Source organism: Berghia stephanieae, chromosome 5 (assembly GCF_034508935.2).
Source record: "Berghia stephanieae isolate SIO BIC M18660-M18661 chromosome 5, UCSD_Bste_1.3, whole genome shotgun sequence".
Lineage (NCBI taxonomy): Eukaryota > Metazoa > Mollusca > Gastropoda > Nudibranchia > Aeolidiidae > Berghia > Berghia stephanieae.
The window spans coordinates 403,592-430,923 of NC_088364.1; the positions used below are offsets into that span (position 1 = coordinate 403,592).

General features: G+C 37.3%; 1 protein-coding gene across 2 annotated transcripts in view; it reads left to right on the forward strand.

Moving 5' to 3' along the window:
• Positions 1-25,976, forward strand: part of LOC144972201 (maternal embryonic leucine zipper kinase-like) — an 86,132-nt gene extending 60,156 nt beyond the window's left edge. For both annotated transcript variants that reach the window (XM_078913217.1, XM_078913218.1), the window contains 4 exons: positions 6,581-6,761; positions 9,526-9,629; positions 13,934-14,117; positions 24,501-25,976. In XM_078913217.1, the coding sequence (XP_078769343.1) occupies positions 6,581-6,761; positions 9,526-9,629; positions 13,934-14,114 (466 nt within the window). In that variant the 3' untranslated portion in view covers positions 14,115-14,117; positions 24,501-25,976. The remainder of the gene's footprint in view (positions 1-6,580; positions 6,762-9,525; positions 9,630-13,933; positions 14,118-24,500) is intronic.
• Positions 25,977-27,332: the final 1,356 nt, after the last annotated feature.

Sequence of the window (27,332 nt, forward strand, 5' to 3'; positions counted from 1 at the left end):
TAAATAACAATTGAATAGTGATCCCACTGTTGATCTAAATACACAAGTGTTGTCTAAATAACAAATTGAATAGTGATCCCCGTGTATTGAACTAAATACACAGTGTTGTTAAAACAAATTGATAGTGATCCCCGTGTATGAACTAATACACAAGTGTTGTCTAAATAACAAATTGAATAGTGATCCCTGTATTGATATCTAATACACAGTGTTTCTAAATAACAAATGATATGATCCTGTATTGATATCTAAATACACAAGTGTTGTCTAATACAAATTGAATAGTGATTCCACTGTATATACAATACACAGTGTTGTCTAAATAACAAATTGAAATGATTCCCACTGTATTGAATCTAAATACAAAGTGTTGTCTAAATAACAATTGAATAGTGATTCCCATTATGATATCTAAATACACAAGGTGTCTAATAACAAATTGAATGTGATCCCCATGTATTGATATCTAATACACAATTGTTGTCTAATTAACAAATTGAATAGTGATTCCCAGTATTGATATCTAAATACACAAGTGTTGTCTAAATAACAAATTGAATAGTGATCCCCTGTATTGATATCTAATACACAAGTGTTGCTAAATAAAATTGAATAGTGATCCTGTATTGTATCTAAATCACAGTGTTGTCTAATAACAAATGAATGTGTTCCCGTATGATATCTAAATACCAAGTGTGTCTAAATAACAATTGAATATGATCCTTGTATGATATCTAAATACCAAGTGTTGTCTAAATAACAAATTGAATGTGATCCACTGTATTGATACTAAATACACAAGTGTTGTCTAAATAACAAATTGATAGGATTCCACTGTTTGATATTAAATACACAAGTGTTTCTAAATAAAAATTGAATAGTGATTCCCTGTATTGTATCTAAATCAAAGTTTTCTAAATAACAATTGAATAGTGATCCCCGTGTATGAATCTAAATACACAGTGTGTCTAAATAACAAATTGAATATGATTCCCACTGTATTGATATCTAAATACACAAGTGTTGTCTAAATAACAAATTGAATAGTGATCCCGTTGTATTGATATAAATACACAAGTGTTGTCTAAATAACAATTGAATAGTGATCCCTGTATGATATCTAAATACACAATGTTGTCTAAATAACAAATGAATAGTGATTCCACTGTATTGATATCTAAATACACAAGTGTTGTCTAAAAATGAATAGTGATCCACTGTTTGATATCTAAATACACAAGTGTGTCTAATAACAATTGAATGTGATCCCACTGTATATATCTAAATACACAATGTTGCTAATAACAAATTGAATAGGATCCCTGTATTGAATCTAAATCACAATGTTGTCTAAAACAATGAATGTGATTCCACTGTATTGATATCTAAATACACAAGTGTTGTCAAATAACAAATGATAGTGATTCCACTGTATTGATATCTAAATACACAAGTGTTTCTAAATAACAAATTGAATAGTGATTCCCCTTATTGATATCTAAATACACAAGTGTTGTCTAAATAACAAATTGATAGTGATCCCCTGTATTGATATCTAAATACACAAGTGTTGTCTAAATACAATTGAATAGTGATCCCTGTATTGATATCTAAATACACAAGTGTTGTCTAAATAACAAATTGAATAGTGATCCCACTGTATTGATATCTAAATACACAAGTGTTGTCTAAATAACAAATTGAATAGTGATCCCTTGTATTGATATCTAAATACACAAGTGTTGTCTAAATAACAAATTGAATAGTGATCCCTGTATTGATATCTAAATACACAAGTGTTGTCTAATAACAAATTGAATAGTGATCCCTGTATGATATCTAAATACACAGTGTTGTCTAAATAACAAATTGAATAGTGATCCCCTGTATTGATATCTAAATACACAAGTGTTGTCTAAATAACAAATTGAATAGTGATCCCGTGTATTGATATCTAAATACACAAGTGTTGTCTAATAACAAATTGAATAGTGATTCCCACTGTATTGATATCTAAATACACAAGTGTTGTCTAAATAACAAATTGAATAGTGATCCCCGTTGTATTGATATCTAAATACACAAGTGTTGTCTAAATAACAAATTGAATAGTGATCCCCGTTGTATTGATATCTAAATACACAAGTGTTGTCTAAATAACAAATTGAATAGTGATTCCCACTGTATTGATATCTAAATACACAAGTGTTGTCTAAATAACAAATTGAATAGTGATTCCCACTGTATTGATATCTAAATACACAAGTGTTGTCTAAATAACAAATTGAATAGTGATTTCCACTGTATTGATATCTAAATACACAAGTGTTGTCTAAATAACAAATTGAATAGTGATCCCCACTGTATTGATATCTAAATACACAAGTGTTGTCTAAATAACAAATTGAATAGTGATCCCCGTTGTATTGATATCTAAATACACAAGTGTTGTCTAAATAACAAATTGAATAGTGATCCCCGTTGTATTGATATCTAAATACACAAGTGTTGTCTAAATAACAAATTGAATAGTGATTCCCACTGTATTGATATCTAAATACACAAGTGTTGTCTAAATAACAAATTGAATAGTGATTCCCACTGTATTGATATCTAAATACACAAGTGTTGTCTAAATAACAAATTGAATAGTGATTCCCACTGTATTGATATCTAAATACACAAGTGTTGTCTAAATAACAAATTGAATAGTGATCCCCGTTGTATTGATATCTAAATACACAAGTGTTGTCTAAATAAAAATTGAATAGTGATTCCCACTGTATTGATATCTAAATACACAAGTGTTGTCTAAATAACAAATTGAATAGTGATTCCCACTGTATTGATATCTAAATACACAAGTGTTGTCTAAATAACAAATTGAATAGTGATCCCCGTTGTATTGATATCTAAATACACAAGTGTTGTCTAAATAACAAATTGAATAGTGATCCCCGTTGTATTGATATCTAAATACACAAGTGTTGTCTAAATAACAAATTGAATAGTGATTCCCACTGTATTGATATCTAAATACACAAGTGTTGTCTAAATAACAAATTGAATAGTGATCCCCGTTGTATTGATATCTAAATACACAAGTGTTGTCTAAATAACAAATTGAATAGTGATCCCCGTTGTATTGATATCTAAATACACAAGTGTTGTCTAAATAACAAATTGAATAGTGATTCCCACTGTATTGATATCTAAATACACAAGTGTTGTCTAAATAACAAATTGAATAGTGATCCCCGTTGTATTGATATCTAAATACACAAGTGTTGTCTAAATAACAAATTGAATAGTGATTCCCACTGTATTGATATCTAAATACACAAGTGTTGTCTAAATAACAAATTGAATAGTGATTCCCACTGTATTGATATCTAAATACACAAGTGTTGTCTAAATAACAAATTGAATAGTGATTCCCCGCTGTATTGATATCTAAATACACAGTGTTGTCTAAATAACAAATTGAATAGTGATTCCCACTGTATTGATATCTAAATACACAAGTGTTGTCTAAATAACAAATTGAATAGTGATCCCCATTGTATTGATATCTGAATACACAAGTGTTGTCTAAATAACAAATTGAATAGTGATTCCCACTGTATTGATATCTAAATACACAAGTGTTGTCTAAATAACAAATTGAATAGTGATTCCCCGCTGTATTGATATCTAAATACACACGTGTTGTCTAAATAACAAATTGAATAGTGATTCCCACTGTATTGATATCTAAATACACAAGTGTTGTCTAAATAACAAATTGAATAGTGATCCCCATTGTATTGATATCTGAATACACAAGTGTTGTCTAAATAACAAATTGAATAGTGATTCCCACTGTATTGATATCTAAATACACAAGTGTTGTCTAAATAACAAATTGAATAGTGATTCCACTGTATTGATATCTAAATACACAAGTGTTGTCTAAATAACAAATTGAATAGTGATTCCCGTTGTATTGATATCTAAATACACAAGTGTTGTCTAAATAACAAATTGAATAGTGATTCCCACTGTATTGATATCTAAATACACAAGTGTTGTCTAAATAACAAATTGAATAGTGATTCCCACTGTATTGATATCTAAATACACAAGTGTTGTCTAAATAACAAATTGAATAGTGATCCCCGTTGTATTGATATCTAAATACACAAGTGTTGTCTAAATAACAAATTGAATAGTGATTCCCACTGTATTGATATCTAAATACACAAGTGTTGTCTAAATAACAAATTGAATAGTGATCCCCATTGTATTGATATCTGAATACACAAGTGTTGTCTAAATAACAAATTGAATAGTGATTCCCACTGTATTGATATCTAAATACACAAGTGTTGTCTAAATAACAAATTGAATAGTGATTCCCACTGTATTGATATCTAAATACACAAGTGTTGTCTAAATAACAAATTGAATAGTGATTCCCACTGTATTGATATCTAAATACACAAGTGTTGTCTAAATAACAAATTGAATAGTGATCCCCACTGTATTGATATCTAAATACACAAGTGTTGTCTAAATAACAAATTGAATAGTGATTCCCACTGTATTGATATCTAAATACACAATGTTGTCTAAATAACAAATTGAATAGTGATGTCCCCTTCCAAAAAAATCGAATACAAGAAATTGCCAAACACTGTGCTCTGACTGGGCTATTTTGATTGTGGCATTCACCGTCTGTTCTATGGTACTGTGAAGTATCAACCTTGTGAAAACTCGGGTTTCCCTCATAGCAATTGAGCCAGTCTGTCGAAGAATATCTGGACTATTTATATTTTGTTAACAATTGATTAGTTGATATAGTTATATTGAGATAAATGAAACTGGGGTTGTACAATGTCAAAATTATGGGGGAAAAAAGGACTTTTGTTTTAATTTATATTTTGTTGACATGAATAGTTGATATAATTATATAGAGATGGTTGTACAGAGTCAAAATACTGGAAAAACACTTTTGTTTACATTTATATATTGTTGACATTGGAGTAGTTTGTATTATAGGCATATAGAGATAAATAAGACTGGGGTTGTACAGTGTCAAAATACTGGAAAAACACTTTTGTTTACATTTATATATTGTTGACATTGGAGTAGTTTGTATTATAGGCATATAGAGATAAATAAGACTGGGGTTGTACAGTGTCAAAATACTGGGAAAAAGAGGAGTTTTGTTTACAATTTTACTTTTGACTTTTGATTATCGGATTAACCACTCACATTTTGAAATGTGAGCTTTTAGCATACAATATATTATAAAATTAAAATAAAATTAAAATTGAGCTTTATATAGCGCAATATCCACTAAATGTGCTCAAAGCGCTTTACAAGGGGTCCTTGGTCAACAGCAACATTTAACATGTAGGATGGGACATGACGCCTGTTAGGCGATAATACAATTTTTCGTACAAAGTCAACGCTGTTAACGGCCAGGTACTCATTTTACACCTGAGCACGGTGAGAGAATGTGAGTAAAGAGCCTTTTTGAAGGACTCAACTATGCGCTGAGCGCGAGGCTCGAACCCAGGACCTTTCGATCCAAAAGCGAGTGTCATACCACTAGACCACATAGCCGCATCTCTTAGTCTTTATTACAAATGTGGTCCAAATCACAATTCATACATCTTGCCTCACAGAATCTCCACATTAACCTAACTGTTCCAATAGCAAAACTAGACAAGTGATGAGAAAATAAAAACACATGAATTTTTCATTCGGCAGATTGTGGATTCTCACGTGATTTAGCCTTGCTCTACGTGGCCGTTTTGATGACTAGAACTGCTTAACAACACTCTTGTATTTGAATTTGAAATCATTTGACGGGTTTAGGTAGATTCCGTTTGACCATCTAGAAACAACAAATCAGTGGTTACGATGTCTATGATTCAGGCTCACATCACCCTCACTTATAAAATCCATTCCTCTCCCTCCTCTTTCCCCCTCCCCCTCCTATTCCCCCCCTTTACTCCTCCCATTTTGTCGTGGATGTCAATTGACAACCTTCAACTCATTTTTCCGCATAATGCATGATGTTAGGCTCTCTGTGGTAACAAAGTAAGTCACAATTCACGCATCACCCAACTCAACTCAGGTGTGAATGAGTTACCTAGATATAGTCAGTGACAGGTAATGTCAGAGAACTATTTAAAAGGGCCAATTCCATACGGCATACTGGGCAAATTAATAATTGTGTAACACATTGAGAGTAGGTAAGCAACTGTTTTTAATTTAAAATATCAACAAAATTATATGACAGAGAAACCCAACTGAAAGACTGGATAACGTTTGCCTGTCAAAGAATCTGTAATTGGTGGGGGTAGTGATACAAAGAATCTGTAATTGGTGGGGGTAGTGATTCAAAGAATCTGTAATTGGTGGGGGTAGTGATACAAAGAATCTGTAATTGGTGGGGGTAGTGATACAAAGAATCTGTAATTGGTGGGGGTAGTGATACAAAGAATCTGTAATTGGTGGGGGTAGTGATAGTGATTTTGAAATGATTCAAGATGTGAAGGCATTGATGTGTACAAATGTTTTCGTCCAGGGCAGCCTCTAGGTCTGTTGATGATGAGTTGTACCGAATACACATGGGGGGCACGCCAGGGAGTGCAGGCAATCACAAGACATCCAGAAAGGCTACAGTCATGGGAGGCATCGAGAGAATGCTCAACAAACTCACTCCCAAGAAAAAGGGTTCTACTCTAGACGGACCAAGGAAGGTCAAGGTTAGTGCCATCTCAGGCATGATGAAAAAACAAAATAAGTGAAGAAATCCAGCCTGAAATGATTAGATTACATAAAAGTGTTCTCTCCCCCCGCCCCCCCCCCCCCTCTCTCTCTCTCTCTCTCTCTCTCTCTCTTTCTCTCTCTCTCTCTCACTCTCTCTCTCTCTCTCTATCTCTCTCTCTATCTATCTATCTATCTCTCTCTCTCTCTCTCTCAATGTGTCAATTAGCACTATTTCCTCTGTCTGCGGGTGTATGTGTGTGTGTTTGTGTGTCAATTAGACTATATCCCCTCCCCCCCCCCCTTTCTCACACTCTTCCCCCCCCCCCCCCTCTCTCTCTCTATGTGCCAATTACACTAGATATTTTGTGTGTGTGTGTGTGTGTCAATTAGCACTAGATCCTGTGAGTATGTGTGTATGTGTGTATGTGTCAATTAGACTATATACTAACTCACTAACTCTCTCTCTCTCTCTCTCTCTCTCTCTCTCTCTCTCTGTCTCTCTCTCTCCCCCTCTGTGTGTATGTGCATCAATTAGCACTCTATCCTTTCTCCTTTTGTGTTAATTAGCACTATATCCTTTCTCCTTCTGTGTTAATTAGCACTATATCCTTTCTCCTTCTGTGTTAATTAGCACTATATCCTTTCTCCTTCTGTGTTAATTAGCACTATATCCTTTCTCCTTCTGTGTTAATTAGCACTATATCCTTTCTCCTTCTGTGTTAATTAGCACTATATCCTTTCTCCTTCTGTGTTAATTACAGTAGAACATGAAAGTAACGTACTCGGAAATAGCGAGTAAAATCTAAATCCCCGTTTTTTCCCCTTATTTGAGTCAATAAAATTAGCATGAAAGTAGCGAGTATGAAAAAGAGGTCAACTCGGAAATAACGAGCATTTCCTGCCCCAGCCTAGGACTGCGAACGAAGTAAAGCAAAACAAGAGACAATGGCAATTTAAATATTTTTAGCCTAGCCTCTTTTCTTTTCTTATTTTTCGTTACGAGTAATATTACATAGTAGCCTAGTCTGTAGTAGTACATAATAGGCGAAACAAATTTGGGTGGGGGTTGGGTTTGTGTGCGTGTGTGTGTATTGGGGGTGGGGGTCAATTATTCACTCAATGTGGTGCCACGCGACGCGCGAGATAAGCACATGTCAACATGCCTCACTTCACAGCATCGGTCAGCGAGTAGCATCGTTAACGAACGACACGATCAGCGGGAGAGGGGAGTGTGGAACCATTATTTCAATGGGTCAGTGATTGAGTGATGCGCTTGCTTACCTCATCAAACATGCCGAGTGCATACAAACACTCGCGCACACGCACACGCACACACACACACACACACTTCTATGTTCTTGTTTTTTTTCTAGTCATGATTTTACTTGAAAATAAAAACAAAAAACAACAAAAAACCAAGCATTCTGTGAAGAAATTGAAATAGGGGCGACGGCTTTTACTCGAATTACACACTAAGGGGAATAACCAGCAATATTATAACCTTTCCTGGCAACTCGGGAATAGGGAGAACTCGGAAATAGCGAGTAATCAGGAGTGGACCCATCGAACTCGCTATTTCCGAGTTCTACTGTAGCACTATATCCTTTCTCCTTCTGTGTTAATTATCACTATATCCTTTCTCCTTCTGTGTTAATTAGCACTATATCCTTTCTCCTTCTGTGTTAATTAGCACTATATCCTTTCTCCTTCTGTGTTAATTAGCACTATATCCTTTCTCCTTCTGTGTTAATTAGCACTATATCCTTTCTCCTTCTGTGTTAATTAGCACTATATCCTTTCTCCTTCTGTGTTAATTAGCACTATATCCTTTCTCCTTCTGTGTTAATTAGCACTATATCCTTTCTCCTTCTGTGTTAATTAGCACTATATCCTTTCTCCTTCTGTGTTAATTAGCACTATATCCTTTCTCCTTCTGTGTTAATTAGCACTATATCCTTTCTCCTTCTGTGTTAATTAGCACTATATCCTTTCTCCTTCTGTGTTAATTAGCACTATATCCTTTCTCCTTCTGTGTTAATTAGCACTATATCCTTTCTCCTTCTGTGTTAATTAGCACTATATCCTTTCTCCTTCTGTGTTAATTAGCACTATATCCTTTCTCCTTCTGTGTTAATTAGCACTATATCCTTTCTCCTTCTGTGTTAATTAGCACTATATCCTTTCTCCTTCTGTGTTAATTAGCACTATATCCTTTCTCCTTCTGTGTTAATTAGCACTATATCCTTTCTCCTTCTGTGTTAATTAGCACTATATCCTTTCTCCTTCTGTGTTAATTAGCACTATATCCTTTCTCCTTCTGTGTTAATTAGCACTATATCCTTTCTCCTTCTGTGTTAATTAGCACTATATCCTTTCTCCTTCTGTGTTAATTAGCACTATATCCTTTCTCCTTCTGTGTTAATTAGCACTATATCCTTTCTCCTTCTGTGTTAATTAGCACTATATCCTTTCTCCTTCTGTGTTAATTAGCACTATATCCTTTCTCCTTCTGTGTTAATTAGCACTATATCCTTTCTCCTTCTGTGTTAATTAGCACTATATCCTCTCTGTAGTTTTGTGGAAGTTTTGTGTCTGGGTGATGATTGGAGTTGATGGGTATTTTTTGTTATTGAGAACATCATCAATAGTTACACTACCTCTGTTATATTCCATCTTTATAATTTTCCTGCCATTTCTATTGATCCATAGATGGTGTCTACCCTGTATAAATGTATTATTGAATTTATCCTCCCCTTACAGGCATTACACAATGTTTGTCTGACTCATGAGATGAACCCAGACATTGTACTCACCACATTGAAGGCAACACTGAGGAAGAAATGTGTCTCTTTTAAACAGAGCGAGTAAGTCATTGTAACTGCCATCTGTCAGCTGTCCCCAGGTTGGCAGACTGATACAGATGATGACATATTAGACATATCCACTTGTGTGTTGTTACACTGGGTACACATTTCATGATTTTATCCTTACTGATGATAGTTTAAAGTGCCATCTTGTTGGGTTTTTCCTAGTTAAACCACAAAACAGTGATTTTAAAAAGCACTCAAAATCCAGGCTTTGATATGCTATATAATAGTCATGAAGTCAGGATTGGTCATCATCATATCAACCATCCAGTGGTGATATGCTATATAATAGTCATGAAGTCAGGATTGGTCATCATCATATCAACCATCCAGTGGTGATATGCTATATAATAGTCATGAAGTCAGGATTGGTCATCATCATATCAACCATCTAGTGGTGATATGCTATATAATAGTCATGAAGTCAGGATTGGTCATCATCCTATCAACCATCCAGTGGTGCCAACCTTACCTTAAGAATGCCTCATCATCATATCAACCATCCAGTGGTGCCAACCTTACCTTAAGAATGCCTCATCATCATATCAACCATCCAGTGGTGCCAACCTTACCTTAAGAATGCCTCATCATCATATCAACCATCCAGTGGTGCCAACCTTACCTTAAGAATGCCTCATCATCATATCAACCATCCAGTGGTGCCAACCTTACCTTAAGAATGCCTCATCATCATATCAACCATCCAGTGGTGCCAACCTTACCTTAAGAATGCCTCATCATCATATCAACCATCCAGTGGTGCCAACCTTACCTTAAGAATGCCTCATCATCATATCAACCATCCAGTGGTGCCAACCTTACCTTAAGAATGCCTCATCATCATATCAACCATCCAGTGGTGCCAACCTTACCTTAAGAATGCCTCATCATCATATCAACCATCCAGTGGTGCCAACCTTACCTTAAGAATGCCTCATCATCATATCAACCATCCAGTGGTGCCAACCTTACCTTAAGAATGCCTCATCATCATATCAACCATCCAGTGGTGCCAACCTTACCTTAAGAATGCCTCATCATCATTATCAACCATCCAGTGGTGCCAACCTTACCTTAAGAATGCCTCATCATCATATCAACCATCCAGTGGTGCCAACCTTACCTTAAGAATGCCTCATCATCATATCAACCATCCAGTGGTGCCAACCTTACCTTAAGAATGCCTCATCATCATATCAACCATCCAGTGGTGCCAACCTTACCTTAAGAATGCCTCATCATCATATCAACCATCCAGTGGTGCCAACCTTACCTTAAGAATGCCTCATCATCCTTTGCAGTTTTGCTCATTGTACATATTTTTTCTCATGAGTGAACGTATTATTATTTTTAGAAACATTATTTAAGAAATTTTAACAATCATTTAGTGTACTTAAACACTTTAATTTGTTTGCTGACCTGGACGTTCATATAGGGAGTTCAATCTAGTGTCGTCTGGGTGGGTCAGATTAATAAGTGGATTCTGGAAGTGGATACTATTTATATCATCTATATAGAGTAAATTTATTCATTTATTTGGATTATCAATGATAAAAAAATGATTTGTTCCGTATTTGACTCCCTGAGTCTGTAAGTCTGTCATGATTCGAATAATTTTCAAAGACTTTTAACATTTCTGTTGATTATTGACGGTTGTTTTTCACGAAAACCTTTCATAATGTATTGGAGATTTTCATAAAAATATGCATGTTAGCATCTCATATACTTTTAGTGCTCTCAGATATTATTCATACTTTCACTACTTGTTACAAACATTGTGTCAATCAACATATGTGATTGGAAGGTATTCACTCAGAAAATTAAGTGTTTTTAAAGATTGAACATTAAAATGATTATTTCCCTTTAAAAAATAAAAGAGCTTTTATATAGTGCAATATCCACGAAATGTGCTCATAGTGCTTTACACGGGGTCCCTGACCAACAGCAACACGTAACATATGAAGAACGAGACATGATGCCTGTTAGGCGATATTACAATTTTTCCGACAGAGACAACGTATTCATTTTACACCTGAGTACGGTGAGAGAATCTGAGTAAAGAGTCTTTTCCAAGGACTCAACTATGCTTAGAGCGAGGCTTGAACCCAGGACCTTCCGATCCGAAAGCGAGTGTGATACCACAAGACCACATAGCCACACTTTATTAATATATTAAATATTCATCCTATCCCTTGACCTGATCCTAATTTTGTTTTTTTCAATCAAGCTTTTATAACGGTTTAGGTTGAAGAGAAATAAGTATATTCTAGTAGGTGTGTTTATTTTGTCAAAGCAAATAGGTGGAATTCTCCAGTATTTAGAGGTTCAATTTACAATAACTACTAGTGGGACTGAAAGACCATTATATTGCATCAAAGAAAATAAATACGCAATCACCTAATTTTAGCCAATTTCCCTAATTTTTGTCCTAAAATCCCCTCTCAAGTGATGTACCAGGTAGACAGTTATGCATTTCTAAATGTCCTAAGTTATTTCATTTATTTTACTTTTGTACTTGTGTAATAGTCCTTATCTTAGTTAATGCAGTTTGGATTCTTTCTTATTTTGTCTGTTTTGAAGCTTTGATCATCTCATTATGGAAAGTGTTATTTGATAACAATTCAAAAATGTGCTGGAACTAAAGCTGATAATTTAGCATCACTTGGACAAGCCTCTGTCCTCTTCAACTTGTTAGGGTTAGTAATAGTAATTAAAAAGCTGACTGTTGCGATTCAATAAAGTCACAATGATGATTTTCAATTGGATGCATATGTGAATGTGTTTTTTTTATGTATTCAGGAGACGTGATGCTTAAATTGCTAGGTAGAATTTTTCTTCTAAATCGATGTTGCTTATTTTATTTTTGAAAAGTTGACAGCTATGTAGACATTGTCATGGGCCAGGGTAGTCCATCTACATTATCGTATATAGGATATATTTTGTAATGTTAATGATTGGACTGGATTACCTACCTAACCTTAATTGGATGTGACAGAATGTTTGAAATCACAATCTACTTCAAATGTGTGTCGACTGCATTGAACTAAAGCAGCGTGCCTCAGCATTACAGTCTTTGCTTCGTACCAGAACGGTACTGAGTTTGAATACCTGCTACATTGTGTGGCCTTGAGCAAGTCACCTTGCCCTAGCTCAGTTCGGGTTATTCCAGTCTTCCCTTGGATTAGACCCTAGCGACAAATTCTCCCTTTGGGATGAATAAAGGGAATTTTTGAAAAAAGTTTTATTATTTCGAGAAGGTGGACAGACGGTGTCGGTCAGTGAAGTTCGAATTATAAAGCTACAAATACTCTCTATTGTAACGGCTTGTTCCCAAAATAAGCGCTTGGATCCGGAAATTCTTTTACAGGGTTCAAATAAAGAAGAAAACATTCGCCCCAGGCAACCTGTCCGGATAATGGAGACTTCCGGATTGTGGAGTTCCGGATTAGAGAAACCTGACTTTAATGTGACAAGGGGGGTAATTCATAGCTGCCAATCCTACTGCAAATTGCGGGAGACTCCTGCATTTTTAGTTCGTCTCCCACGCTCCCGCCCGTCACACCGATGGCCCACATTATCGTGCAGTAGCCTGACTGATGAGCAGTGGCAGGAGATTGGCACAATCAGAGATGAAGTCGGAGCCATTAAGTTCAAATATCTTCCCTCTGCTATGCTTACTATCCTCTCCATCCCAATGGCAATGCCTCTTGCGAAAGATTATTCTCCATGGTGAGAAAAAATAGGACCGATTTTAGGGGTAGCTTGAAAACAGAAACACTTGGAGACATTCTGTTGGCTAAACAAGCAGGGACAACATGCTATGACACAAAACTGTCTTCAGCATTGCTGAAAAAATGTAAATCTGCCACCTACAACTCCTTAGGTGTATCTCCCTGATTTTCTGACCAAAACTCCCTCTTAATAAGTTTGGTGGGCTGGCAGGTTTGGGTAATTGAATTATTTCTACCAACTTGAAATACTTACAAGGTTCTATCTCTTGCATATTAAAGTCAAACAATTCAATCTTGGATTCAATGAAACCTTGGTTATAGCAGACATTGTTGTAACCAAGGTACAGTATATAACAATAGGACTATTCTTACAGGGGGAAACAACAATGGACTGGTGTAGTCCATTATACACAGAGTTTCTGCCTTTAATAAATCCCAAAGGATTATAACTAGAATTAAAACTGTTTGCTCACATTTTTTATATTGTCAGCCCATTTGGTTGATGATAAACCTCAACTCCAGTTTCTCTATTTTCCATATTTTATTTATTTTATTCTTCCTTTCTGTCAGTTTCTCACTGCGATGCACGGTAATGGATGACTGGGGGCGCACACAATTGGCATTTGACCTGGAAGTGTGTTGTGTTCCAAGGACATCGTTTATGGGTATCCATCGCAAAAGGGTGGAAGGCAATATCTGGTCTTACAAAGGCCTTTGTGAAGATGTACTGAGATCATCAAAATATATTTAACAGGTAAGTCATTTTCTTTGGCTTTCTGGTTGTTTTGAAATCTCCAAAAGTAAAAAAGAAACATGAAGTTGAATAGAAGCTCCAAACAAATACACATACATACACACGCGCACACACACACACATACTGTGTGGAATTGAAATATTAAGCTGAAAAGTTCTGGTTTATGGAAGAAAAATCTTTTGATCATAACTGGGCTATAAATGGTTGGTCATTACTGGGCTATAAATGGTTGGTCATTACTGGGCTATAAATGGTTGGTCATTACTGGCAACTGGCAAGTCATTAGTGGAAATTAATGGAAAAATTAGAAAAGAATTAATTCACCCAGAGGTTTATAAAACTCAAGCACCTTTGTCGTATGAGATCAAGCACCTTTGTCGTATGACCTCAAGCACCTTTGTCGTATGACCTCAAGCACCTTTGTCGTATGACCTCAAGCACCTTTGTCGTATGACCTCAAGTACCTTTGTCGTATGGTATGGAAAATAATAAAATTGACTTCTCCAAGAGTGTAGGGTGTCCAGTGAGATGGGATAACTCAGAAATAAAGTTGTAAATTTGATGCTTAGGTTGGATTGGCCGCAGAAAGTTGGAAATTCATAGTCCGAGGTTTCATTTAACGACACTGTTGATTTGGTAGGATTTTGCTTTTTTCCGAAACTTGATTGACAAGCGGTGTTGTAATCACCAAAGCAAGGATTGATTTTTAACTATTTAAAAGAATTCAGTTGATTATTTGTGATGCTGCGCAACGGTTTGGTCTGGAAGGAACATCTTGCTGAACTGAGAAATCAGCCATTATATCTAAAAGATGACTCAAAATGTGAAAATGCTTTTGTCCAATTTTTTACTTTTTAAGTCATTTTTCTATCATAAAATTGTACTTTTCTCATTAAATACAACTTTGAAGTGTATTAAAAATTAAGTTTTAAAGAGAGTATACCCTGTTTTCGGTCATTGAAATCATCATCATTTTTCCCTTCGTTGACGACCGATTAAGTTTGGCAAATGAATGTCAATCTGGTAAACTGGTACTTTTTCCCAAAGGAGAAATCCATTTCTAGAAGTCCATTATTAGCTGTTTGGCCCCGTCTAGTGGTCAAACCCTCATTGGTCCTCAGGATCACATGATCATAAGTTATGCAGAATGTCCATCTGCCCTGCACAGTTTTATTTTGACATAATGTTGCAAGAAATCTGAATGTCTTACTTGATTACAATGATCATTTAATTAGATATTTGACAAATGAATAAATTTACTAATCAGATCAACAACACACCACCTTACCTCGTTAAGGGACAGTGATATTTGAAAAAAGATTCCATTGTGCCAGAACTAAAGCTGGTTATTGAGTAACCCAACCCTGCCATCTTACAGACTTGTTAATATTAGTGGTAATAGTTGTAGTGTATCGCTACACCTCCAAATTCGTTTCGTCAACTCAGCTTCAAAAGTCTTCCAACACCCTAAGGACGGTTTCGTAGCCACCTTCAAGTTTAGTTACTGGACAGTGGAGGACGATGTGGTCGCTGGTCTCTGGGACTTCCTGACATTTCTGGCAGGTATCACTGTTTCCAAGTTTCCATCTGCACATATTTGATGCAGTTCTGCCATGTCCAGTTAAGAGGCAATTTGCGGAAAACCAGTATTTCCTGGCGTTGTGGAATGCAGGCACTCTTTTAGTTGGATCTTTAATGATGTTTCCTCCTCTTGGTCCCCATTCCACATTTCTCTCCAGTTCTTCTCCATGCTGAAGTCTATCATTTATGTTAGGTGGAAAGGTCTTCTCGATTTGAGTCCTGTTGTTGAAGGTGCTTCCTTTATGATTATTTTTATAGAAATGATATCTGTGGCTTCGTCAATTCTTGCATGCATCCTTTGATTAGCATCTTGTCGTCTAAGACTTGGCGATGCAATGCCACTCAGTGTTGGGAGCCACTGAGTTGGAGTTGACTTGAGACATCCTGTTATAATTCTCATTGATTCAACACCATTTTATATACATGGAACTACAAATGCCAAAACAAAACAAAAACTTCCAATGATCAGGTGAGTCACAGCTTATCTGCTGACAAACACTTCCATTGCCTCAGCTTACAAACTTGATTTGGTCAGAACACTATAAATTGGTCAATCTGATGCCTCAGCTTATAAACTGGACTTGACAGAACACTATAATCGGTCACTCAATCCGACCTTCTAGTCAATCAAGTCATTAGTATAAAAATAGGATGGAAAGAAAAGCCAAAAGACCAAAGTATGATCTTTGTTGATGTGTGAAAGTACACACTCTTATCTTATTTTGCCTTGCTACAAATGGTCAAAATTAATTACATTTTGCAATAGTTCCCTTTATTCTTAGTGTTTTGATATGAAATGAATGGCATTAGCTTCATAATTTTCTATATATATGTAAATAGTAAAGAATTGGCCGTTCAATTCATGACAATTTTAGATTTGTGCAGCTATGTGGTCTTGTTGTATGACACTCGCTTTCGGATCGAAGGTCCTGGGTTCGAGCCTCGTGCTTGGCGTATAGTTGAGTCCTTGGAAAAGGCTCTTTACTCACATTCTCTCACCGTACTCAGGTGTAAAATGAGTACCTGGCCGTTAACAGCGTTGTCTTAGTCTTTGTCCGAAAAATTGTAATATCGCCTAACAGACGCCATGTCCCATCCTACATGTTAAATGTCGCTGTTGACCAGGACCCCTTGTAAAGCGCTTTGAGCACATTTAGTGGATATTGCGCTATATAAAGCTCAATTTTAAATTAAAAAATTTTAGAAGAGTTTTCTGGATTTTAAGAGAAATGTATGTGATTTATTTCAATCAATATTTGGTGGATCCATCCAATCGCCATCAATCTCACCAGTAGGCTGACAAACTTGCTCCCATTTTGTACTACACTTTGTTCATCAATCTCACCAGTAGGCTGACCAACTTGCTCCCATTTTGTACTACACTTTGTTCATCAATCTCACCAGTAGGCTGACCAACTTGCTCCCATTTTGTCCTACACTTTGTTCATCAATCTCACCAGTAGGCTAACAAACTTGCTTCCATTTTGTCCTACACTTTGTTCATCAATCTCACCAGTAGGCTAACAAACTTGCTCCAATTTTATACTACACTTTGTTCATCAATCTCACCAGTAGGCTGACCAACTTGCTCCCATTTTGTACTACACTTTGTTCATCAATCTCACCAGTAGGCTGACCAACTTGCTCCCATTTTGTACTACACTTTGTTCATCAATCTCACCAGTAGGCTGACAAACTTGCTCCCATTTTGTACTACACTTTGTTCATCAATCTCACCAGTAGGCTGACAAACTTGCTCCCATTTTGTCCTACACTTTGTTCATCAATCTCACCAGTAGGCTGACCAACTTGCTCCCATTTTGCCATCCATGTGGACTTTCATTTTGTGAACATTTTAAACATATTTTTGTTTCCAATTAAACCTGGAGTATGAAACAGTCACCCTGACGTCCTTATAATGTATTTTTACAGCACTTGCAACACTTTAAGGTCATTTCAACGCTAGTAAAATGGAAGATGGTAGAACAGTCAAGATGTTTAGATCTAGCTATCAAGCACCAAGGAAAAAGAAAGGACAAAGGGGACGAGTTCACAAGAGATCAGAAGTAGATACAAGAGCAATCTATTCATAATAATAATAATAATAATAATAATAATAATAATAATAATAATAATAATAATACACATCTTATCCCATTATATTGTGCAGGTTCTGGGCCCATTGAATAGACATAACAGTTATAAATATATATATAGTTTTGAAGGGTTTAGCTGGAAAACAGAAGAGAGGTGTCGCAGTGAGGCTTCTATTGCAACTGCCTCTGCCTCGTAGTTTGAGCAGGAGCTTCCGCAAGAATTGTGGATTTTATCACAGGTTTTATCTGGGTATTCTACTACAAACCCATACCCAGCATTTTTAGTTCCTTTGTGGGCAGATCCATCTGTGTAAACATGTATCCAGTTGTCTGGGTATTCTTGTATTGTCTTCATCGCTAATGTTTGTATATCTGATTTGTTTTTATTTCTTGTTGTTTCTTCTACGAGGTTAGTCTTTATTTTTGGAAGTTTTAGTTCGGCGTATGGAGGTTTTTGACTGATTAAAATAGATTTGCCTTTGTTTTCTGGGAGTCTGTGTCTTTCATTCAAGTTGTTAGCAATGTGTAGCAGGGATTTTTGTTTTAATCTTGTTCTTGGTTTCCATTTCTCTGCCAGAATTCTGTTTGGATGGTTTTCCTCTTTTCGTTTGTATCTTTCAACCATTTCAAGCACTGCTGATTCTCTGCGAAGTCCAAGTGGTTCCACATTAATATGTATTTCACATGCTGCTGTGGGTGTTGATCTCAGGGCACTGGAGATGAAGCGAAGGGCTTGGTTTTGTACTCTGTCCAAGGTTTTGTGTGTGTTTTTACTACCTACATTTTGGAGGGCTAAATTGTAGTCCATGACGAAACGCACATAGCCTAAATAGAGTTGTCGAAGCGAGTTTCTGTCTGCTCCCCAATTAGTACTGGCTAGTCGTTTTAGTAACTGGAGTCTCTTTGTGGCTTTGATTTTTACATTCTGAGTGTGTTTGTTCAGAGATAGTTGTCTGTCTAACTGTATGCCTAAATATGTGGGGTTTTCTTTCGCGAGTCGATGACCTTGGATGGAGAGTGTTATTTCTTTCTTGGAAACAGGATGGCTCTTAGTAAATATAGAGTAGACTGTTTTATTGCAATTTACTTTTAATTTCCATTTATCACAGAAGGTGTTTGTGCTTTGTATTATACCACATAACTAAATCGTCAGCATATAGGGCCTTTTCTGCCTGTAATATTTCTGGTAGATCATTTATAAAAATAAGAAAGAGAGTACAGCTGAGGCAGGATCCTTGTGGGAGACCTTCCTCCAATACTTCTCTGTTTGACAGTCCGTTATTAATTTTTGTTTGGATTGTTCTGTTACTGAGAAATAGTTTAATCCAGAAGTAGAGATTTCCATCAATTCCGTAGTCCATCATTTTTGATAACAACCCTTTCCTCCATACTTTGTCATAGGCTTGTTGGAGATCAACAAAAACCGCGACTGTATGTTTTCCATCTTGAAAGCCATCAATTATTTTTTGACTTAATCTAAACAATTGATCTTCTGTTCTTTGCCCTATCCTAAAGCCTGCCTGATATTTATTTAGTAGGCCACATGTCTCCAGCCACCGGTATAATCGGTTATTTACCATTCTCTCAGCGATCTTTCCAACACATGAGGTTAGAGATATTGGTCAGTAACTTTTCGTTTCGTCGGGTGGTTTATCTTTCTTTAAGATTGGAATTATAATAGCATTTTTCCATCCCCTTGGTACTATTCCTGTCTCCCATGTTAGATTTATAAGTTTGAGAAGCATCTGTTTACCTCTCACGCTAAGATGCAAGAGCATTTCATTGTGTATCTTATCTGGTCCAGGGGATTTCCTTAACTTGAGTTTTTTCATAGCTCTGTGAAGTTCTGACATGACCTCTTTGAACAGATATGAGATAGCTTTTGGGGCCTTTTCTTGATGTTTAAGGTCTTTAATCAATTTTTTGTCCTTTTCACTTCTTTTTGATGCCTTGTTTACTGAAGCAAAATGTTTGTTGAAGATCATGGCTTTTTTTTGGTCATCTACGATTGTTCCTTCTGTAGTTTTCATGGGCTTTGGGTTGGTTTTCGGGGTTTCATTGTTAAGATTATTAAGTAAGGCCCATGCTTTTTTCCCATTTTGATTGAGGTCAATATTAGCGCATGTGTCTGCCCATTTCTTTCTTTTAGCGTTGTTAATAGTTCTTTTGACAATTACCGATGCTTTATTGTACTCAATCTTGTTTTTAATGGTTTTGTTTTCCTCTAAGTTTTTCCTTGTTTCCTTTCTTGCATTTACTGCTTTTTCAATTTCTTTGCTCCAGAAGGGTTTGTAATTCTGTCGACTACCTCTTGGAATTCCTGCTTTTGCAGCTGCAAGAATGGCTTTGGTGAGGGCTTCGTTTAGATGTTCTACACTTGATGTATCTGTAATTTTTGGAAGCTGGTCATCTAATGTTGCTGTGAAAACATCCCAGTTTGCTTTCTTGAAATTTCATTTGGATTTCTGCTCAAATGTTTTCTTCTGTGTTTGAACTGTTATTTGTGTTAAAATTGGTTTGTGGTCACTGCCTATTTCATCCAGGACTTTAATGTGACAAGAATTCAGAAGGTCAGAGGAGATGATGGTTAGATCGGGATGACTCAGGGACATATGAGCTCTGTGAAGAAGGGTGGGGACTGAGTCTGCATTTTGTAAAATGGTGAGGTTGGTTGTATTGCAAAGCTTTTCTAGTTCTTTTCCTGTGTTGTTTAAATTTTTGTATCCCCATAGTGGAGAGTGGCCATTGAAGTCACCAGCAATTATTGTGTTGTTGTATTGGGAACTGTTTAGATCTGTTAGGTTTATAGTACACCGTGGAGGGTTGTAAATATTGTAAATGGTAAATTTCTTATTTAGGTGCCATAAGGTGACTTTCTGTACATCGGTTGAGTTCTGTGATGGTTTAGAAGTAACATCTCCCGTGATGTCATTTCTTATATAAGTAATAACACCACGGCAGTCATCACATTTGCAGGTATAGTATGTATAACCAGCAATATATGGATCGCTATTTTTATACAGGGTTTCCTGAAGTAAAGCAATGTGAACTTCCTTTTCATTTAATAATTTCTTCAGCTCTGTCTTTTTATTCCTGATTCCACAAATGTTAATTTGTAAAATATTCAAATGTTTGTGGAATTTCTTTGTCCCAGTAGCTGACTTTTCGCACAGATCAGCCTGGGTACTCACTGTCTGGCGCGGACCTTTTTCGAGGCGACGTCCGAGCTCGTATGCTTTCCTTTTGTTTGTCATGGCATGCTGGGGAGTCTCTGGTCTGTCTTCCCACCCTAACCTGTATTCCTTGTCAGCTGCATAACATCAGGAGTTGAGCTGCAGATGCATGTTCCTTATATAATTAATTTTTATAGGGTTTAGTCAAGTAGCCTTCATTTTGTCTTTCCCACAGTCTCTTTCATGATTGACGGTCGCCCATTCCCCGCCACCTACTGTTCCTGGCTTGCAGTTATCTACTTCAGTTATTCTTTCTGCTTAAAGGGCCATATTTCATAAACAGAGGATCGTCACGTCCTGGGTCATTTGTGTCGATGAGAGATTCTGTGGGCCTTAAACAAAGGGATACCAGCCCTTTCCCCTAAAAATCTCAATTTTTTAAGAAGGATACATGATTACAATCAATCACAGATAGTCATGCAGAAGACATGGGCCACAGGCCGACCAAAGAGGGAGTATAGAAGTGTTAAAGTTACAGCACTAGGAAACAAGTATGAGCTATAGGGGTAGATTAAGAAAAGTAAGGACATACAGAGGACACCACACTACAGAATGAGTGTGAGGTGGGTGGGTGAGGAGCAGAGCGTGTACCACTCATCGGTGGGTTCTGTCTCCTGCACCTTAAGAGGAAGGGGTCCCACCTACTCCCTAGCCCGGTTATACCGCCGGGGACTCGGTCACGCCCATAACAAACTCAGTAGAAATGGGGAACACCACGGGAAGGTGCTGTTATGGACACAATAATGCATGAGAGGCCATATGCAATAATCTCTGTCAGGCAGGATTACGTGGCAATCAATGCACCTGGAAATGAGAGGTGTTGGGTTCGAAATGCACATCAATTTCCTTTCAGCAAGCGGGACGTCCGGCCCAGACCTTGCAGCTCCCCTGAAATTTATTTAAAATTAAAATGTCCATCCTGTTACTGAATCTTTGTCAAAAGGGATACACTCAGATGGTTCCAAATTAAACATATCAAAAACCTACCAGGGACCTTACCTTACATTACCGGGGTTCGTTCTCATAGAGGTTGGATGCCATGGTCTTCCACAGTTCTCTGTCTAGCATCATCTCTGAGCAGTCCTCCATCATGCTCCCAGTCATTTCTTTTATATTTCCCAACCAGCTCTTTCGTTGTTTCCCTCTTCCTCTTTTCCCATGAATGCTTTTGAAATGTGCTACAGACGGACGGGAAAAGTGTTATGGAAAGAGTGTTATGGAAAAGTGTTATGGAAAAGTGTTATGGAAAGAGAAGAAATCAAATCAAACAGTCTAGTATTGGATGGATTAAATATAAGAAAGAAAGTACTCCTGATGAATGTAAAGCACAGAAAGTTGGCGTACTATGGCCACATACGATGCCACAACAGTCTACAAACCAAATGTTAGCATTCCAGAACAAGGATCCAGTCACATGGAACAACAAAAGATTCATGGGGATAGAATGGGGATAGCCATACCAAAGTTGTAGACAGGTGAAGACATCGTTGGTCAATGATTCATGGGGATAGCCATACCAAAGTTGTAGACAGGTGAAGACATCGTTGGTCAATGATTCATGGGGATAGAATGGGGATAGCCATACCAAAGTTGTAGACAGGTGAAGACATCGTTGGTCAATGATTCATGGGGATAGAATGGGGATAGCCATACCAAAGCTGTAGACAGGTGAAGACATCGTTGGTCAATGATTCATGGGATAGAATGGGGATAGCCATACCAAAGTTGTAGACAGGTGAAGACATCGTTGGTCAATGATTCATGGGGATAGAATGAGGATAGCCATACCAAGGTTGTAGACAGGTGAAGACATCGTTGGTCAATGATTCATGGGGATAGAATGGGGATAGCCATACCAAAGTTGTAGACAGGTGAAGACATCGTTGGTCAATGATTCATGGGGATAGAATGGGGATAGCCATACCAAAGTTGTAGACAGGTGAAGACATCGTTGGTCAATGATTCATGGGATAGAATGGGGATAGCCATACCAAAGTTGTAGACAGGTGAAGACATCGTTGGTCAATGATTCATGGGGATAGAATGGGGATAGCCATACCAAAGTTGTAGACAGGTGAAGACATCGTTGGTCAATGATTCATGGGGATAGAATGGGGATAGCCATACCAAAGTTGTAGACAGGTGAAGACATCGTTGGTCAATGATTCATGGGGATAGAATGGGGATAGCCATACCAAAGTTGTAGACAGGTGAAGACATCGTTGGTCAATGATTCATGGGGATAGAATGGGGATAGCCATACCAAAGTTGTGGACAGGTGAAGACATCGTTGGTCCATGATTCATGGGGATAGAATGGGGACAGACTTACCAAAGTTGTAGACAGGTGAAGGCACTTTTGGCCAAGAGGGTAAAACCCCCCCCCCCCCCCCCCTTCCAACCACGTAGGTGGATTTTATAATTGTGTTTTGAAATATCAAACTATTGAAAAATATACTCAGCCTTATGTGCAAATGAAGCAGCAAGAGGATAAGTAAGTAAAAACCGTTCCGGGACTCTAAGATAAATAAATGAAAAGGAAAGAATAGAATGTCTCTTGATTATTTCCCTTTAACAAAGACAAAGAGGTAATTTTTCTCATAAGGATTTCAAATTAAAAAGGCTTTAATTAAAAAAAAATAATTTTTACCATTGACCGATTCCAGTGGATTTTTGTAGGAGAAATTCGGACCCAATTTTGGTGGATTTTTGTAGGAGAGACGCTTACCGATTTTGGTAGATTTTTGTAGGTGAGAATGACCGATTTTTGCAGGAGAAACTCTGACCGATTTGGTGGATTTATGTAGGAGAGACTGACCGATATTGGTGGATTTTTGTAGGAGAGACTGACCGATATTGGTGGATTTTTGTAGGAGAGACTGACCGATTTGGAGGATTTTTGTAGGAGAGACTGACCGATTTGGTGGATTTTTGTAGGAGAGACTGACCGATTTGGAGGATCTTTGTAGAAGAGACTGACCGATTTGGTGGATTTTTGTAGGAGAGACTGACCGATTTGAAGGATTTTTGTAGGAGAGACTGACCGATTTGGAGGATTTTTGTAGGAGAGACTGACCGATTTGGTGGATTTTTGTAGGAGAGACTGACCGATATTGGTGGATTTTTGTAGGAAAGTGACCGATTTGGAGGATTTTTGTAGGAGAGACTGACCGATTCGGAGGATTTTTGTAGGAGAGACTGACCGATTTGGAGGCTTTTTATAGGAGAGACTGACCGATATTGGTGGATTTTTGTAGGAGACACTGACCGATTTGGTGGATTTTTGTAGGAGAGACTGACCGATTTGGTGGATTTTTGTAGGAGAGACTGACCGATTTGGTGGATTTTTGTAGGAGAGATTCTGAACTTGGTCTAGTTTCATCAAAATGAAATACAGATTGGTCCCAATTTTTTCTGGATCAAATTTGAAATCTACTGGACTATTTTGCTTTATTTCCTTTTTCTTCCTGGCAGCATTGGACAGATCCCAGTCAACCCAAGGGAGACCACTAGGAACCTGTGGACAGTGATGATATTCCATAGGACAAGAATGATGTGAGGTGAAAACCCGATAAAGCCCAAATGGTGAATTCAAACATAGAGTTGTACTTACATATGCTTCTGTTGTCGGAGTGACACACACACACACACACACACACACACACACACACACACAATGGCTGACAATTGATATTGATGTAATACGTACATGTGTAATGGTGAACTTGGGGAGATTGATTATATTGGGTCTATAAACCAGATAGTAAAGGATCGTTGTTGTTTACACTTGAAATGGAGTTATTTATCATCATGTCCATACTCATGCCAGATATTTTCATTTCTCTCTCTCTCTCTCTCTCTCTCTCTCTCTCTCTCTCTCTCTCTCTCTCTCTCTCTCTCTCTCTCTCTCTCTCTCTCTCTCTCTCTCTCTCTCTCTCTCTCTCTCCCTTCATCTTCCTCTCTTCACCCCTCTATATATCTGTTCATCATCTCTCTCACACTCTCCATCTCCCCTCTACACCCCCCCCCCCCCCACTATAATTGTATCCACACCAGTAGTAATTCAGGTCGTCACCCAGAACACCCAATATGACGTGTGTGTGTGTGTGTGTGTTTGTTGATGTATTGTACGTCACCCAAGACCACCCAATATAACATTGTGTGTGTGTGTGTGTGTGTGTGTTTGTTGATGTATTGTACGTCACCCAAGACCACCCAATATAACATTGTGTGTGTGTGTGTGTGTGTGTGTGTGTTTGTTGATGTATTGTACGTCACCCAAGACCACCCAATATAACATTGTGTGTGTGTGTGTGTGTGTGTGTGTGTTTGTTGATGTATTGTACGTCACCCAAGACCACCCAATATAACATTGTGTGTGTGTGTGTGTATGTATGTGTATGTGTGTATAATATTTCTTGAATAGCTACAGATTGTGTGGCATGAAGTCACGTGACCTCAAAGTTTTGGATACTTTATTTTTGTTCACCCGATATCTACCTATTTTATTGTTTCACCCTGTAGTTGTAGCGATTGTGGCCAGTCTGACGTCATTATATAGACCACGTGATTTACTGGCCAGTCTAACGTCATTGTATAGACCACGTGAAAGTATCTGGCCAGTCTAACGTCATTATATAGACCACGTGATTTATCTGGCCAGTCTGACGTCCTTATATAGACCACGTGATTTATCTGGCCAGTCTGACGTCATTGTATAGACCACGTGATTTATCTGACCAGTCTAACGTCATTATATAGACCACGTGATTTATCTGGCCAGTCTAGCATCATTATATAGACCACGTGATTTATCTGGCCAGTCTAACGTCATTATATAGACCACGTGATTTATCGTCATTGGTTGTGACGTCATGTATGATAATTCAAATTCTTGTGTCTACTCCAATTTGATGCAATAAAATTTATTTTATACAATATAAGATGATACACTATCGTGTCTGTGTTTGCTATTTTTGGTTATGACACACCTCGTGACCTATGTGTCATCCCACCACTGGGTGGGGTCTTTGACCTCCTATGGCGGGCAGGAGGTCACACTTCTATCCCTTTTATGTATGTTTTCCGAGTTTCTTTCTGTCTTTGTCTTGGAATGGGATTACTCAGTTTTGTCCTAGCCCTGGCCGGAGTCCTTGACTGGGATGGAAACAGTCAAACGTATAGTTATAGTTTTTGGAGATGATCTATTTTTCCCCTTGTAAATCATCCGTCTGTTATATACTGTTACATTTGTTTTTGTTTTAAATATCATGTTTATTGGTTTGTAAGCATTTGGGTGGGGACCTGTGCTTGTGTCTGGATGAGACTTTTAGGTGATCTCAGACTAAATAAACTGATAGTGTGCTATTGGAATCTACATCTGTTCCCTATTTAAACCATTCCCCTTTGTCTTTCTTTTTCTCATGTGTTGTCAATTATAAATCTATAGCTTTTTTGACGGTCCCATTTTCTTCCTTTTTGCTGGCGCTGAAATGACCTAAATGTTTTGCAACCGCCGTAAAACGTTAAAAACAAACATCGATCACCCGGCCACTTTGACCTAATTATTGTTGAAATTAATAATAAATATGAACACTTATATGGAGCATTCCACGGATTTACCATGCTAAATGTGCTTCACCATAATTCTAATAGTCCACGGATTTACCATGCTAAATGTGCTTCACCATAATTCTAATAGTCCACAGATTTACCATGCTAAATGTGCTTCACCATGATTCTAATAGTCCACGGATTTACCATGCTAAATGTGCTTCACCATGATTCTAATAGTCCACGGATTTACCATGCTAAATGTGCTTCACCATAATTCTAATAGTCCACGGATTTACCATGCTAAATGTGCTTCACCATAATTCTAATAGTCCACGGATTTACCATGCTAAATGTGCTTCACCATGATTCTTATATTCTTCCAGGCCTCCATAGTGGGTAGGGAAGCACTTACTGTGTCTTCTATCCCCCTGTATCTGTTTTCCAACATGCTGTCTGTCATTGTCTTGGAATGAGATTTCTTGGTTTTGGCCTGGTCCTGGCTGGGAGGGAAACTGTCAATTGGATAGTTACTTTCGGGAGATGATATTTTTTTCCTTGTAAATCATCTCTCTGTTATGTGCTGTATTATGTTTTGTATACATATTATATTATGATTTGTAAACATTTGAGTGTATTCCATTAGACGGGACCTGTGCTTGTGTCTGGATGAGACTTTTAGGTGATCTCAAACTAAGTACTTTGATAGTGTGCTCTTGGAATCTACATCTGTTTCCTATTGGAACCAATTCC